General features: G+C 48.0%; 1 protein-coding gene across 3 annotated transcripts in view; it reads left to right on the top strand.

Moving 5' to 3' along the window:
- The first annotated feature begins 1083 nt into the window (after positions 1-1083).
- Positions 1084-16698, top strand: part of FNDC1 (fibronectin type III domain containing 1) — a 99460-nt gene continuing 83845 nt past the window's right edge. For all 3 annotated transcript variants that reach the window (XM_060115000.1, XM_060114999.1, XM_060114998.1), the window contains exon 1: positions 1084-1373. In XM_060115000.1, the coding sequence (XP_059970983.1) occupies positions 1265-1373 (109 nt within the window). In that variant the 5' untranslated portion in view covers positions 1084-1264. The remainder of the gene's footprint in view (positions 1374-16698) is intronic.

The raw sequence follows: 16698 nt of genomic DNA, 5'->3' as shown, positions 1-16698 counted from the left end.
AACTGCAAGAAGAGTTCCGGGAGCTCATAGACCTTGCAGGATGAACGAAGAACTGGGACCCAGGGGAATGTTTTCCCGAAAGGAAGGCCATAGAATTCTGCCTTTCCTGGGTGCTCACTGGGCAAGCGGCGCCTGCCAGGGCTTAACGGCGCGGATGTGGTGTTTCCGTTCAGAAAAGAGATGCTGTGTTTCTACTTCGTCAGTCGAGAATTCGTCTTGCAATCTTTTCCTCTGTGCAGAAGGACACAAGTCTGGTCAAGTTGGGGCCTGTCACGACGGAGGGCTGACTCGACCTTAGGCTGTGAGCTGCAGTCCGATGAGGTCTGCGAGGACGCTGCTGGGCGACGGCGGCACCTGCGCGCAGAGCGCGGACCTGCCCGGGCGCAGGCGTCCTGGTCGCCTCCGGGGGCTCTCCCAGTCCGCTCCGGCGGGCGGCGAGGCTTCCAAGGCGGGGAGCCGACCACAGATAGGTGGGAATCGGGAGGGAGCCCTAGGCCGTGTTAGCATCATAGAGACCGGAGGAAGCGAGGCCAGGCGAGTGCTCGGCCTTGAGAGCTCCGCGCTTACAGAACGCCGCCTTTGAAGCCAGTTCAGGCGCTCCGCAGAAACCACAGCCGGGAGCAGCAGTATCTGAGGACCTTAAACCCCCCTTTCCCGGGCGCGGGGTGTGGGAAGACCGGGGAGGGCTGCAGGAACGACCGCAACAGGCTGGTAGAGGTGAAGGGGCCTGGCTCGGGTCCCAAGCGTTGAAGCCAGAGGTATTTATTTAAAGTGACAGAGGGCATGCCTGGGCTTGGCAAGGATTGGACGTGATGGGCCATTCCCGCAGCCGGAAAGCCGGAGAGGTTAGACAGCGGGAGCGCCCTCCCGCACAGCAATCACCGCGTTTCTAGACCCGCCCAGCGGTTTTCCCGGGCGCTTGGGCACCCTGAGCCGCGACCCTGAGCCGCGGCCCTGCGCCCCGCCCGCCTCGGGCCATCACCCCGCCACCCTCGCCACCCCCTCAGCCCGCACGCCGGCAGGGGGCGCCCGCGCGCGGCTAAAAGGCGCGGCCGGCGGCCGGCGGCCTCAGTGCGGAGCGCGGCGGCCGCAGCGTGGGCAGGGAGCGAGCGGCGCGGGGCCTGGGCGCGCGGGCGCAGCGCAGAGCGCTCCGACGCACACCGACGGCGAGGACCCGACAGCGGCCCCTCTGCGCTCCCAGGCTCCAGCCCAGTGCCCACCCGGCAGCCGCCCGGCCCAGCCCGCCGCGCACGCCGGGCTCCCGATGGCGTCCGAGGTCGGGGCGTCCCCGCGGGCTCGGCTCCCGCTGCCCTGGGCGGCGCTGCTGCTCCTGGCCGCGCTGCTGCCAGTCGTCTCCTCGGCGAGGGCTCCAGGTATGCTCAGTCCCGGCCTCGGCCGCCCGGCTCTCCGCGCCTCCTCACCGCTTCCCTGTCCGCCTTCCGTGCGCCGCTCACCCGCCTGTCGCTCGGGGGACCGCCGGCCTGCTCTGTACTGGCTGCATGTCCTGTCACTAACCTGTGCGTCCTCATCGCTCGCGGGTCGGGGCGGCTGGGGACGCGGGTCCGGGCGTTCGGAGCCTCGCGCGCTGGAGGCGGGCCCGGGGACACGGTTGGCGGCAGGGGACCTCAGCGCAAAGCGGTTTCATCTTTGCCGTCGAACGCCTGGAGTCGGGAGACTCAGCAGTCTAACATTCCGGGAACATTCCGGCAAAGAAAAGAAGGGGGGAAAAAAGAAAAGAAAGGCGACCTCTCGGCGCTGCGGTGGGGGGAGGGGTGACGCTTTCCTTTGCCCAGAATTTCCCCGTGGGCACCTTCTTTCCTCCAGTTCACGTGCCCCGAGGCAGGGATGCCTGGTGAAGGACGGCACTCGGGAGACCAGAGGGAGGCAGAGAGGCAGGACTGTTCTAGAAGGGCACGGGGAAAGCTGTGGGCCGCCGCGGGGCGGTCGGGTACCTCGGTGCCCAAGGAGAAGCCGCGCTCTTACTTTGCATCTCGGTGGGAAGTTTGGAGCTGGGAAGGGGACATCTGTCTTGAGAGGAGGGAGAGGGGAGAGGGAGGGTCAGTTCGGGAGAAGCTCACCATTCCCCGAAGGATGAGGCTGGAGACGGGGTGGATGATTTCTTTGGGGTCCGAAATGTGAGCAACGCTTTTCAGAAAATGCAAGCGCGCTGTTTTCAGATTTCTTGTACGTTTCCCGCAGAGCAAGACAAATTTTTCATCCCTAAGCCGTTGGTGGCCCTTGTTTCCACCTCCTGTGCAGGCATTTTCACACTTGACACTGCGTGGCTTTTATTTATGTCATCGGTTTGTAGGAATCCAAGAAGTCGACATTTTTGTTGATACTGCTCACTCGCAGCTGGCTTATAAAAATTCAGATGCGATTCTAAGGAGGGCTACTTGCTTTATGATGCTATTTAGTGTCTCGATTGCCCTCCTACTACAAGGGAAAGGGGAAAAGGTGGGGGTCACATTGCCTTCTGAGTCTTTTTGGTGGGTGCATCATGCATAACGCTTGTCTCAGGATTATGCCAAGCGCTGGGATGCTAAATGCCACTTTTTCATAAAACGAGGGTCCAGCTGTAGGTTGTTTTCGTCTCTGTTAGCTACTTCTAGGAAAGCATTCACTGAATATTTGTATAGTACTTATCAAGAATGAAACTATTTTAAAGACTTTCAACTTCCCCACCTACAACCCGTGGCTTTTCTTTTTTTTCTAAATTAAAATTCTCTGAATTTGAAAGAGTTTTTATATCAAAAACAGACTGAAAGTGGAACCAGTGCCACACTGGCATTTTACAGCCTTGAACCTGTTAGGTTCCACTGCCACCTGCCCGATGGGTTTACATTTGAGTGGGTCTGAAGTCTGGGTGGCTTGTGATCGCTCCCGGAATCCTGCTGTCTTCTGCGTGCTGCTCCTTGGCTCGCCTTCTGCTCTGTAAATCACTGAGCTGTGGAATGTGGGAGCGGGAACGCTTGCTGGCACTTCTCTCTACTGTGTTGACGTGGGATTTGCAATAAAATGATGACCAGACTAGAAGCAGACAAAGGAGGACAAACACATTTTGAAATGCATTTCTACTGCATTTAAATGATAGAAGGAAAGGAAGCGACGTCACCTGCAGAGAGCTCCATGTGCTGGGGAAGAAATCAGGGGGCACGTAATTTATTCATCTGCTTCTCTGGAAGGCTTCCTGCCTGTCTTGCTGTAACAGCTGCAGTCACTGCTCCAGACTTGTACTCTGGTACTTACAGCAGGGCTGTGGGCACACTGCTTCCTCTCTCACTGAATGAATGCATGGGCTTAGCAAGCTGCTCGGGTCAGGCCCTCTCCTATCCCTCAGACCTTTGGTATCAGAATCCCTGTCATGAAATCACCCAGAGCCACCTTCCTAGTGGCTGATCCATCAGAGCTCAGAGGAGCTTTCCTTAAAACAGAGGTGATTTGCAGGGCAGGCTGAAGATCTAAATAAACCCTTCAACTTGGTGGTCAATTAAAATGTCAAACAAAATAAGCAAGTGATGCATGCTCCCCCGCTATCCCTACAATAAAATACTACGCAACAGTTAAAATTGTGACTGCACCTGCAAGTCTGATATGTTTTTCTAAAAACACGTGAGGACACACATACTCTCATACATTTATAATGGTTATCTTAGGATGGTTTTGGGTGATTTAAAAGCTTTTTTCTTTAAAGCTTGAGGAACCTTTCAGGGAATCTGCAAGGTCAAAGCGATTTTCAAAGTAATACTAAGATACTATTTGCCTTTTTCACAGTGTTGACGTCTGTAGTGAGGGTACAAAAGGTTAGTGAGAAAACTTCAACTGCGGGCGCTGTAGTGTGACTCTTAGCATTGGTGCCGTCGTGAGCTGGTAGCCACTGCATTTTTCAGGCTTTTGAAGTTAAGAAAGGATATGCCAGTTTCAATGAAGAATGTCCTTGGTGCAACGGTAAAAATTATTCATTTAACCAAATCTCTACCCTTGTATGCATGTCTTTTTAATATTCCGTGTGAGGAAAAGGGAAAGGCACGTAAAGCACTTCTGCTGAGTGCCCGAGGTCATCAGGAATCCTGCAGAAAAGCAGTTGTGTGATAGTTTGAGTTGTGAGCTGAACTAGCTGCTTTTTTTCATGGAACGCCACCTTTACCGGAAAGAATGGCTTCAGACAGACCAGTTATTTTGACTTGAGTATTTGGCAGACATCTCAAAAAATGAACAAAGGCGGTCTGCCACTTCTGGTAAAATAACTGCTAGTATGTCTTGCCAGTGAGGAAATTGAGCTCTCAAGTGAAAATTAGAATTTTGCCATGTCACCTCCAACGTCCTAAGCTTGAAAGCTTCCCAATACTTAGAAACTTTTCTAACAAGATAGGTGGTGGTATAAAAGAATGTGGTTTTGAAATACCGTGTTATAAAATGTGTCAACATTTAGATGCTCTGCATAAGCAAGTGAACTGGTAAATCCAAGTGACCGATGCACAGTGTTACAAAATCTTGCCTGGCTAAAAGGTCCATCAAAGTGCAAAATAGCCCAGTGGATTTTTAATGTAACAAAATGTGAAAAATTCTTTTTATGGTTTCAGATTGTACATTGCAACTAACCTTTAAGAAACTGCTACTTGATGAGTTTTGGTGTAGTATCAAAGATTTTCCAAAATTATCTGTAAGGCTATTAAAATACCTTTCCCATATCTGTATGAGGTCAGATTGTCTTCAGGTACTTCAGCCAAAACAACATACTGCAATAGGTTGAAGGCATAATTGGATAGGAGATCCCGCTGTCTTCTATGAAAGAGATTTGCCAAAATGCCAAAAAATGCCATTCTTCTCATTTTCTTTGTGTTTTGGAAAACAGTTATTTTTCATAAAATACAGTTTGTTGTGTCAGTTTGTAATGGTTTACTATTGCTATTTTTTTTTTTTTTTTTTGCGGTATGCGGGCCTCTCACTGTTGTGGCCTCCCCCGTTGCGGAGCACAGGCTCCGGACGCGCAGGCTCAGCGGCCATGGCTCACGGGCCCAGCCGCTCCGCGGCATATGGGATCCTCCCAGACCGGGGCACGAACCCGTATCCCCTGCATCGGCAGGCGGACTCTCAACCACTTGCGCCACCAGGGAAGCCCTACTATTGCTATTTTAACATGAATTAATAAGTACGTAGTTTAACCTCTTCCTAGATTTAATTTCTGGTCAGTAGATATGGATAGATAAAATCCACAAAAACACAAACTGTGAGATCCTCATTAATTTAAGAGTAGATAGGAATCTGAGAAAAGGAAGTTTGATAACCACTGCCGTATAGAAAGGATGTAGGTTCAACATCAAGGCGCCTGGGTTTGAGTCTCAGCACTGCCATTCACCTGCTGTGTGGCTTCGGGCCAGTTAGTCAATCCCCACTGGACCAAGCAAATGGAAAGATTCCTTCCACCTCTAGAAGCCCTCACAGATTTTCCTGTGGCCCAACCTACATGTAGCTCTGTAGGGTTCCCCTCCTATTTCTGTCCTCTTTGAGAGGAGGGGGTGAATACACCCTTTCCTTTTATCTTGTACATTGGAGCCCCTCCGCCCCCAGATGAAAGAACTGTTTTATTTGTCAACTGAGCACACAATTCATTAGTAGGAATTAGAGGTTGTAATAGAATTGCAGAGTGATAATTTATGTCCTTGGAAAGTTATCACTGGTCAGTTCCAGAGCATCATCTTACCAAGACCATTCATAGCTCTGTTTAAGACACAAAGGCCCGTTCCCTGAAAACCGGCCCTGTTGGGGGTGAGGGGTGGAGGGGTGTATTAGTTTCCTGTTGCTGTTATAACAAATGACCACAAACTTAGTGGCTTAAAATAACACAAATGTATTATCTTATAGTTCTGGAGGTTAGAAGTCTGCAATGGGTCTCAATGGCCTAACATCAAAGGTTTTGTTCCTCCTGGGGCTCTAGGGAGAATCTGGTTCTCGACTTTTTCAGCTTCTAGAGGTGTCCGCGATCCTCACCTGGTGACCTCTCCAGCAATGGCATCACTGCACTTCCATCCATGCCTCACCTTCTCTGACTCTGACGTTCCTTCTCCCTCTTCCACTTAGAAGCCCCCTTGTGATTACATCGGACCACCTCCCATCTCTGGATCGTTAACTGAATCACATGTGCAAAGTCTGTTTTGCTGTGTGAGATCACACATTCACAGGTTCTGGGGTTAGGACATGCACATCTTTGGGGGCCATTATTTTGCTACTGCAAGGGGTGAGGGTGTGGGTAAAGGGAGCCTAGATGCAAGCCTTTCAGGAAAGGCCCCATCATGATTTGCTGATTAAGGAGCAGAGAGCGCTCTTCATTGGTCCCTATGGAATTTAGGAATTTCTTGAGTTCTAATAAAACTTCTATTCAGAAGCTTTTATTTCAGTTAGAAAATATGGACGTGAGTATTTAAATGTATAAAGATAAAGGAGAGAAAAGAATATATATGTATGTGTATTCACGTGTTTAACCATAGAATATTTATGTTAGGATACATCTGACTCAATTGAGACCTTGGCTGCCTTTGGGGAGAACTGGGTAGCTAAGGGCAGGGAATGGATATTATTTCATTATTTTAAATAATTTTTAAAAATATTTATGTATTTATTTGGTTGCACTGGGGCTTAGATGCATCAGGCGGGCTCCTTAGTTGCAGCATGCGAACTCTTAGTTGCGGCACGCACTTGGGATCTAGTTCCCTGACCAGGGATGGAACTTGGGCCCCCTGCATTGGGAGCGCAGAGTCTTAACCACTGTGCCACCAGGGTAGTCCCTGTTGCATTATTTTAGTAGACATATTTTAGAGCATTTGGAATCAGGGAGATATTGGTTAAACACATGGTGAACATCCTTTTTTCCTAAGACATTATCCTTGTCTTAGTTACAAAGAAGACGAATTTAATTTTATTTGGGGGAATTGTGTCATTAGTATCATCTTATCAAGGAAAATTCTCCAGTATGGATCAGATGATTAAAATTTAGAAATTTTGAATAAGGAATTTTTGTGCCCCTGAGTATTAGGTGATGCCACGTGGAAGATGCGGAAGACACAATTTTCTCCCAGTTCCTTCCTTTTTCGGCTCCTGGCCCGGCAGGCGACAGCACTTGCGGTCCACGGCCCTTAGAGGGCGCTCGGGGCCTTCCCGCCGCGTTGCCCAGTTGCCGCCGCCCGCTGGCTCCTCGCGTTCCAGCCCCCGTCGCCGGGGCTTTACAGAGACAAGAAACTTAGGACACACGTTCATTTACCTGCTTTGGTTTTCCCTTAGTGTTTGCCTTTTTTTTTTTTTTTTTTTTTTTCAATTTTGCTACTCATTGGCGTTTCCTTCACATATTAAGCTGGGAAGGACAAATCACTCACTGAGCGTGGACATGCCTGCAAGTTAGCAATTTTCAGTTGCTCATTGGTGAGAAAGAATTTGAAGCCTAAACCTAAAGCTGGGGTCCGCGGCGCTTTAGCTGCTGGGGTACCCCTGTTATATCTGCAGGTTCTGGCCAAAGCTGCAGCAGCTGGAGGATGGGTGAGCACCAGGGACCCTGAGGGGAGGTACCTGCCTCCTGGGCACTGGAAGTCACTTTTGAGTGAGTTCTGTTGAAACTGTCTCTCTCAGTATCTCCCCTCCATGCTCAATGAATTCATTTTGTAACCAGAGAGAGTAATGCAAATCCTAAGACAGGTTTAGAAGTGCATGGAAGTAACTGGGGAGCTGCTCATTCTTCTCCTGTGGCCTCCTGTATGTGAAGGCCATGATAAAATTATAACATCATCATAATCCTTCAAGTACAGTCTAATTAATCCTATGTTCATCTTTATGAGTTCTTAGGTGTGCACTGACTTTCTTTTTAATATGAACTGGCAGTTAAAGGTGCCGCAGTTTACCATTTCCCTGTATGTCGTTTCATTTAATTTTCACTGCAGCCTTGTGAAGTTGGTAACATCCTCATCTTACCCCGAGGGGACTGGATTCAAGAAACGTTAACTGGTTTTCCCAGAGTCGGACATCTAGTTAAGTGGTTGTCCTGGGATTTGGACTCCAGTCTTCTGGATTGAGATCCCATGTTCTTCCTACAGACGCCCCGGCTCCCGCTGGCTTGGACGTTTCCTATGTTCCCCTTGGTCTCTTCGTTAGGCCGGTACAACCGTTTCCGATTTGCTCTGGATGCCCTTCCAAGTCTGTGCTTTGGTCACATTGCTGTTGAGAAATGATCCTGTCATACATGGAAGCATGTTAAACTCTGGGAGGGCTTAACTTCAGATGGGGTTTTAGTGAACCCTATTCCCTGTTACGAAATCGATTGGGCATTTGGATATAAGCAAGATCCTTACTGTGGCAAGTGCCCTTTACTTAGTGGGCCCTGGAGGCCAGTGCTCTGTGTCTAGTTTGTTACATGAACCCTTCAACCTTTAACACAGGGGTTCTCTGTGGATGTTGGATCCGTATGATGGAATTCATAACCCTGAACTGCTGGCCTTGGATTTTCACCAGAAGGCTCCCAGAATTCAAGTTTGATTACAGCAGAGGGTTAAATCAAGGAACAATGCTGAGAAACAGGAGCAGCTCATCTGTGGGGTTGACAGACCTCCACCCGGTGAGACTGTACTACTAAGGGCGTGAAAGTGTTTCAGACTTCTCAGACGAGATGTGTCATTTAAATGCTGGGATTTGTCTTTTAGGAATTATTCTCTGGTGTCACGTCTCTTCATTCACTCCAGTAGTCCTGACCCAGCCGCTCATTTGCACTGTGACCTTAGGCAGGTCATGACTCTTCAGACCTCAGTTTTCTCATCTGCAAAATTACGGGATTGGACTAGAGATCTGGAGAAGGGCCCCTTCCAGCTCTCACTTTGTGGGAGTTTCCATTGGAGGGTGTCCATTCATTCATTCATTCATTTAGCAAGCACAGGAATGCCAAGTCCCGTAAACACAGTCCGTCTGTGACAGCACAGGCGTGGGGAGGGGAGGGGAGGGTACAGACAGTGTGATGCCTGTTAGGACTGGAAGGTCCAGGACAGCTGTATTGTGTCGTCGCAGGCAGATGGTTGGCCAAAGCCAGCAGACACGGATCGGGGATGCCCCTGTGTTGCTCTTGCGAGAAGGGTGGACGGTGGGTCCCTGCACCCTAGTGCTGTGGCTGGAACCACTTGGCATCGCAGTAAGCAATCCGAGCAGGTGTGCAGCCACGGCTCCTGATTTGAGACGACACCACATTTGTCTGCATCTCCCACTGAAAGTCACCCGCAGCTGGACCACCCAGCGTGGGGCAGGGCCAAAGAGGCGGGAGACCTGCTTGGTCACATGTGGCCTCCTGGGAGCTCAGAGGAGCAACCCGAGCCAGGCCAGGCCAGGTGAGGGCGGCCCCGGCCAGGCGGGCCCTGCTGGCTGAGATCTGAAGAACCAGACCTGTTGACACCGATGGGTACTTTGGGTCGACAGAGGGGAAAGCTGCCGGCACGATCTCACGAGGGCAGCGCCACCTCATCCTCACAGCGTTTTATAAAACAAAATCCTCTACAGCGAAGGCTCAGGCTCTCCGGGCTAGCGATGGCCCAGCTGTGTGGTCGTCACGCTGATGCTTCCACGTAGAAAGTGGAGAGCGTGGGTGAACCTGTCACACGGAGGCCAGGGGCGCTTACTCTACTTATTGTAGGTCAGTGTAAAGACAGCTTTACGGGAGCATTGCCCCAGGCAGAAGGGTCAGGACTTCGGACGACATTGTGTGTGTAAAAGGTCATTTGTTTTAATGGTTTTTAAAAGTTTTTATTTTCAGAGAGTTGTAGATTCCCTCGCGTCACCCAGTTTCTCCCGAAGGTCACATCTTGCGTGACCGCCGTGCACTGCCCTGGTCCGGGGCTCACACCGGTGCAAGTCATCAACTGTATTCAGAGCTCACCAGTGTCGTGTGCTTTTGTGTGTGTGTTTCTGTGTAATTTCATCACGCGTGTGTGTAGACTGTGCAAGCACCACGGTCAAGATACAGAACATTCCATTAGAAGGACCCCTCCTGCTCTTCTTTCATAGCCACGCCCACCTCCCTTCTTCCCCTCCTCCTTGGCAACCACTAGTCTGTGCTCCATCTTTGTAATGTTGTCATTCCAAGAATGTCATATCAGGGACTTCCCTGGTGGTCCAGTGGTTAAGACTCTGAGCTTCCACTGCAGGGGGCGAGGGGGCTCTAATCCCTGGTCAGGGAACTAGGGCCAAAAAAAAAAAAAAAAAAGTCATGTCGTGTCAATGGAATTGTGTAGATAACCTTTTGAGGTTGGTAAAAGCCTATTTTTAAAAAGTATATATTTTTGCCCGTTCTGCGTGAGATCACTACAGTTAGTTTGCAAGTATTTTGTGTGTACTGAGATATTATGGTGAGTAATTTGGCATGGCAGGGAAGTACTACGCCCACCCTGGTCCAAGCCACCTTACCTGGATTATTGCGATAAACTTCTCTCTGGTCCCCCTGCTCCTGCCCTCTTCCCCTCCAGTCTTGTTTGTAAAACAGCATCCCAGTGATTCTCATGATGCATGAAGTCACAGAGCCTCCTACCTCTCTCAGATAAAAACCGAAGTCCTAGCAAGTTTCAAGGCTACACATGATCGTCTTCCTCACCAGGCCTTCCCTCACTATCAGCTTCAGCCCCTGGGCCTCCTTGCTGCTTCCCTAATGTGCTAGGCACCTTCCAGCCCCAGTGCCTTTGCACTTGCTGTTCCCGTGGCCTGAACAACTTTCCATAAACATGTATGGGATATCCCTCACCGTCTTCAGGTTCTTTATGCGGTATCATCTTCTTGTGAGGCCTCACCTGACCACTCCCCACCATTTAACAGTATAATCTTACCCTTACCCCACAGCACTTCTTATCCCAGTTTTATTTTTCTGCTCAACCTCTATCACTACCTGAGAGTGTGCGTATTTCACGTGTGTGGTGGTAATTGCCTGTCTTTCTCCTCTGGAACAGAAGCTCCATCTTGTCAGTTTTGTTCACTGAATTCTCCCCATTGCCTGGAACGCTGCCTGAAAATAGTGGGTACTTAGTAAGTATTCACTGAAAGATTGGATATGCTTTCTTTGGTATTAATGACATATGATATACATTCAGTCTCTTTATGTGTGTTGACCTGAGGCCAGCAGGATATGTGTGGTTGGTGGGCGTGGGGCAGGCCCTTTCATCCCTCTCACTCACCTGTGGAGTCAGCACACAAATTTTGAGGAGTGTTGGCTTGTGTTGGAAGTCCCGTCTGCAGCGGGAGTGAAGAATTTTATTTACACAGTATTCTTGTTTCCTAGGGCTGCCCTAACAAAGGGCCACGAACTGGGTGGCCCTTTAAACAACAGAAATTTATTCTCTCGTCGCTCTGGAGGCTAGAAATCTGAAATCTGCAGGGCAAGGTCATACTCTTTCTGAAGGCTCTAGGGAAGAATCCTTCCTTTCTTAGCTTCTGGTGGTTTCCAGAATCATTGGTGCTTCTTGGTTTGTAGATGTGTCACTCCAATCTCTGTCTCCGTTGGCATGTGGCATTCTCCCTGTGTGTCATCATATAAGGATATTGGTCACACTGGATTAAGGCCAACCCTAGTCAAGCATGATCTCATCCTAATTTGATTACATCTGCAAAAACCCTGTTCCTAAATCCCGTTCACAGGTACTGGGCATTAGGGCTCAACATTTCTTTCTGGAGGATGCAATTCAACCCACAACATATGGTATGCCTTCATACCAACACAGTTCCTTTACAGTAGGTGAAAGAATTCACACAACTTCCAGCACGGGGCCGTAGTTGAGAAGTGGGCAGATATGAGTCACTGTGTTGTATTGTGTGCTGAACTGTCAGCCCAGAGCTCCAAACACCTACGCACATTCAGTGAGCCTAATTCATAGATCCAGCCTGGCTAAAGCCTTCGTTCATAAAGTAAGTAATTAAATAGTTAAGTCAGGTCTTCTATGGGCAAGTAACTCTGTTAGGCTCTAAGGCACAGGCTACAGCACAGGCTACAAAGACTTTATAAAGAGGTTGGGATTGATGCAACAATAAATAATGGCATCAAATGTGATCAGTGTAGCAATACAGGAACATCTAGAACTTTCTGATCAACTTCCACCTGCCAGATAGAGTGTTAAGTTCTGAATGTTTTTACACTGACGCACATAGAATCATAAGATCAGCAAGAGAAATCACCAGATTTGTCCGAGGACTTGGCCTGGCGGGTGCACTTTGAAGTTGACACAATCTACGTTTTTCTCCTATTTAGTAACAATTGGGATGTGTTGCTGTCTTTCTTTGATCTAGGCTGTATTCTCTAGTGGAGTCTTCTAGGTGGTGTGATGTAGCAGCCTTGCTCTCCCAGGGTGTCTGAGTCCCTGACATTCTTTGTGTTATGGAAAGCCACCATGTTCTCTTGCTGCTGTAATACCTCCCTGGCCCTGCTGTTTATAATACTATCTTCTACCCTACCCAACAATTTCTTTCTATTATGTTCTGATAGACTGGGAGGATTGAAGCATCTTCTTACGTTGACTAACTCTCAGAATCCACATACATACCTACAGATATCCAAGCAAACCATAGTCAAAGGGAAGAGAAAAGAGGGGCAGAGAATACTAAGCTCCTTGACTTTCCCGAGACCTGGGCCGATCTTACTTTACGGTGGTCATGACGACATTTTGACTGTAACACCCAGGGAGAGAGAGGTCTGGGAGATGAGGCACAGGCTACTGAGTAGATTGTGTGTCTCTTGTAGAACATGAGGGGTGTCTGCAATGAGTTCCATAGGGTCTGATGATGCTCTGAAGTTGCAGTGAGCTTTCCTTGCAGGGAGCAATTCAGGAACATTCTGAGGGTTAGAGGGTAGGCTGGGTTAGAGCCTTAAGAGATTAAATGTCCTATTAGAATTCAAGTTGTGGAAAGCAGTGGCCAGGGCTCCACTCATGGGAGAAACCTCTAGCAAAGGCTGTCCTTGAATTCCACTGATGCCATACTTTGTTCTCCGATCCTCCTAGCCTGAAGAGGACCTTCTGAGCCCTGATAATGTTTATGGTTAGTAGCCCTCAGCTGATATTTAATGTCGGATGCCCTTGCTCTTCCTTTTGGATGCCAGTATAGTGCTTCCCTCAGGAGACTGAAGACCTTTGCCTTTCTTATATATCTGTGGTTACCTCACTTGTATCCCTGGGCAGTGCCTTGCCTAATAACCCCGCATCACCCAGTTGAGTAACACATTCATAGATGTTTACCCTTGAAGGTGGGGGAAACCTATTGGAATTTGGGTAGAACCATATAGTCATGGAAGGCACTGAAGACCATTTTAGACGCACAGTTGATAGGCAGATTGAAGAGGGGAGATTGGATCAGATTACCCGACTCTCAACTCTCAAGATTTAAAAATTCTAATAAGTATATTATGTAAGCGTATTTCCTGAGATTGAGGGAAATGAGGACCCAAAGCCCACTCCTGCTGTGTGAGGGGGGGGGCGCTGGCCAAGAGCCCAGGTACTGGGAATCCTGCCGGGTCATTTTCTATTGGGCTGTAATTGGTGACATTGGTCCTTCTGTATCTCACATTTATTGAGTGCTTTATGATTTTCTTTCACATTTTATTCTCACAAAAATCCTTGGAGGGTAGCTATAGAAAAGGAACGAATTAAGTTCGATATTTGCAGAGTGAAACATCGGTGGCATATTTGCTTGGCTGGGGGGCTTTGAATGGGAGTGGACACGTCCTAATAACAAGCGGAGAAAAAATGAGCTCTTCTGAGCCTTGACTTGACTTGACACTGACGGACCTTCCCTTCTTCCTGAAAATCTCTCCACTCCTGTCTTCCATGATGCAATTTGAATCCTGGTTCTCCTCTTTATCACTAATGTTTCAGATTTAAAGCATTTTGGTCCCAGTCATCCTTTAGACACCAGCGTTCTTTGGGTTTCATTGGAGATGCTAAGTAGGCAGTTGGATGCGCTGGTGCTCAGAGGAAAAGCCAGAGCTAGAGTTGTGAATTCGGGAGCCGTCAGCACATGGATGGTGTTTGCAGTCCTGGGACTGGCTGTGCTAACTTAGTGAAGGGTACGCAGAGAAGAGGGGGGGTCCAGAGCGGGGCTTGGAAGCACTTGCACGTTTTGAGTTCTGGCAAAGAGGGAGGAGCTGCGGAAGGAGACAAGTGATGGGGAAGGGAAACCAGGGAGTGTGGGGTCCTGGGAGGCGGGAGACTGTGTCTCCGGGAGGACAGGAGAGGTCCTTCCACGAGCAGCATGATTCAGCTGTCGCTGGAAGCAGCGTAAGTGAAGGAGCGAGAAGGCAGGTTTGGCAGCATGACATCTTCCTGACACTTACAAGAGCTCGTTCATGTGTCGCAGGGAATTCAGCTTCCACTAATGACTTACAGTTTTATACCTTTGGTTCTGATTTCTCTCCAGGCCTACATTTATTCCTTGTAGTTATAGTGACAGCTGAGAGGCACCCAGATACAGTAGGAAGAGCATATGGTCTATGATTTCAGATAGGCCTGAGTCTAGTAAGTGACCACGATCACTTACTAGCTGTGTGCCCCTGGCGAGTCACTCAGCTCTCTAAGACTCAGTTTCCTCATTTATGCAAATGAGGATACTGTTTGGGTCAGCAGATGGAAGCTTTTATATATAGAATGGATAAACAACAAGGTCCTACTGTGGAGCACAGGGAACTATATGTTCAGTATCCTGTGGTAAACCATCATGGAAAGGAATATATAAAAAAGGAATGTATACACATGTATAACTGAGTCACTTTGCTGTACAGCAGAAATGAACACAACATTGTAAATCAGCTGTGCTTTAATAAAAACAAAATATTGAATAAAAATGAGGACACCAAAGCACAGTTCACTGGGTTATTACAGAGATTCAAGAGCTAGTGGTTATGATCATGCAAACTCTTTTTAACCACCTCTGGATCCCCAGTACGTAGCCCAGAATCTGACACGTAGCAGGTGCTCAGTAAATATCTGTTGCAGGAGTAAATGAAATGGCTGGCACTGAGTAGGTACACAACAAATGTTCATTTCCTTCCTTCTCTTTTGCTTCTCTATTTTTTCCTTTTCACAAACGGTCCCACTGCAAAACTGAAAACTTTTTGCTCATTGGATGTGTTGTGCATTTTTCCATCTTCATCGATAGATGATTTGCCTCTGCCCAGTTGTAACCAGTAAGTGATTATCTGAAATAGTTAAAAATTTTAAATATGAAAACGTATTTCAGAAAGTGATTATCCCTAGCAATCTGGGTTGTCACTGGGTCCGTGTGGGGTTGGCTTCTGGTCATGTCTGCCTCCTTTACTCTGTTTCATACCTTTCTCTCCACAACATTTGCTTGGCCTCTCTTCTAAGGGTATTTTTTGGGGAGCTCTCTGAGTAAGATGAGCGGTGATTATAGCGACAGTAATACCCAAGTGTCTAACATAGTTAGACAATGACTTTCACATTTCGGGACAAGGAATGAACTTTCAGGGAGTTGTTTTTGGCTGGCATGTCAAGCAGTTTGTAGTAGGCTGAGTTTAAGCTGCACCAGCTATTTCTCAGCTGCGAATTGAATTTGAAGAATGTGCAAAAGATCCCACAAAAGCCTGGAAAATACTGGTTTCTTGTAGGGTCTCTGATGCCAGTCAACAGCAGGAAGGAGTCCTATATTCCCTTCTCATATCTAGGCATTTTCTTTTTAGGGTCCCTTGTTTTCTTACTGTCATAGATAAATATGTCTATGGAATTCCTCCAATTACATTTCCCTAAACCATTCTGGGAAGCTGGTGGTTTAGATGGGGAAAAATTCTTGCTTTTGTCTCTGGAATAGTAGCTTTTGCTTACATTGGTTCCTGAATAAAATGGCCAAGGGCTTTAAAACCTTAACTCCAAATGTTCAAATTCTGCCAGCTCTGCTGGTTAAGTTCACCCTTTCTGGCTGCATCATGATCTGGGTAGAAGTACTTACTCAAGCCCATGGCATACTGACAAATAAATCATTGACATTGTCAAAATTAAATTCCTCAGTGTGTGTGAAAAAAAAATAGACACATAAATGTATAAAATCACAAAAAAATTAAATTCCTGTAGTGGATCCCTTAGAAACAACAAACAGAAAGAAATTAAAGTTAAAGCAGTTCTCATTTAGAAATCAAGAGAAAAAGTGATTTGTTTTTATGGATCCAGAAATGATGATATCAGGTAGCCATGGATTGGACTGCTGATAACACGATATCTGGTGAGCAGTGGCTCAACAGGTGAGGGAATTGTTTATCTTACTCACCAATAAACTCGGGAGCAGAGAGGTTCTCAGGGACCTAGGATCTTTTCGTATTTCCACTCTGCCACCCCAGGCCAGGTCGTCATTCTCAGACTTGTTACTTGATTGATGTTCCAAGATGGCTGCTGCATCTCCAGGTATCACATTGGCATCCCAGGGAGGGGGAAATGGCGGAAGATACAAAAGGCAAAGGCATAATAGGACAGCAGATCCTGACCCTTTGATAATGCTTTCCTGGACGTGGCAGCAGGGACTTTCTCATATGTCATTGGCTAGAATTGACCACATGACTACCCTTAGCTAGAGGGGAAGCTGAAGCGTTAGGAATATTCAGTATCTCAGCCTCTCCTATAGAAGAAGGCAAGGGAGGAAGAAGAAGCTAGGCATGGCTCTTGGGTACCCAACCCACAGCGACTATACAGCAGTTTC

Source organism: Mesoplodon densirostris, chromosome 12 (genome assembly GCF_025265405.1).
Source record: "Mesoplodon densirostris isolate mMesDen1 chromosome 12, mMesDen1 primary haplotype, whole genome shotgun sequence".
Lineage (NCBI taxonomy): Eukaryota > Metazoa > Chordata > Mammalia > Artiodactyla > Ziphiidae > Mesoplodon > Mesoplodon densirostris.
The sequence above is the reverse complement of the archived record's forward strand: the minus strand, read 5'-3'. Positions and strand labels throughout refer to the sequence as shown.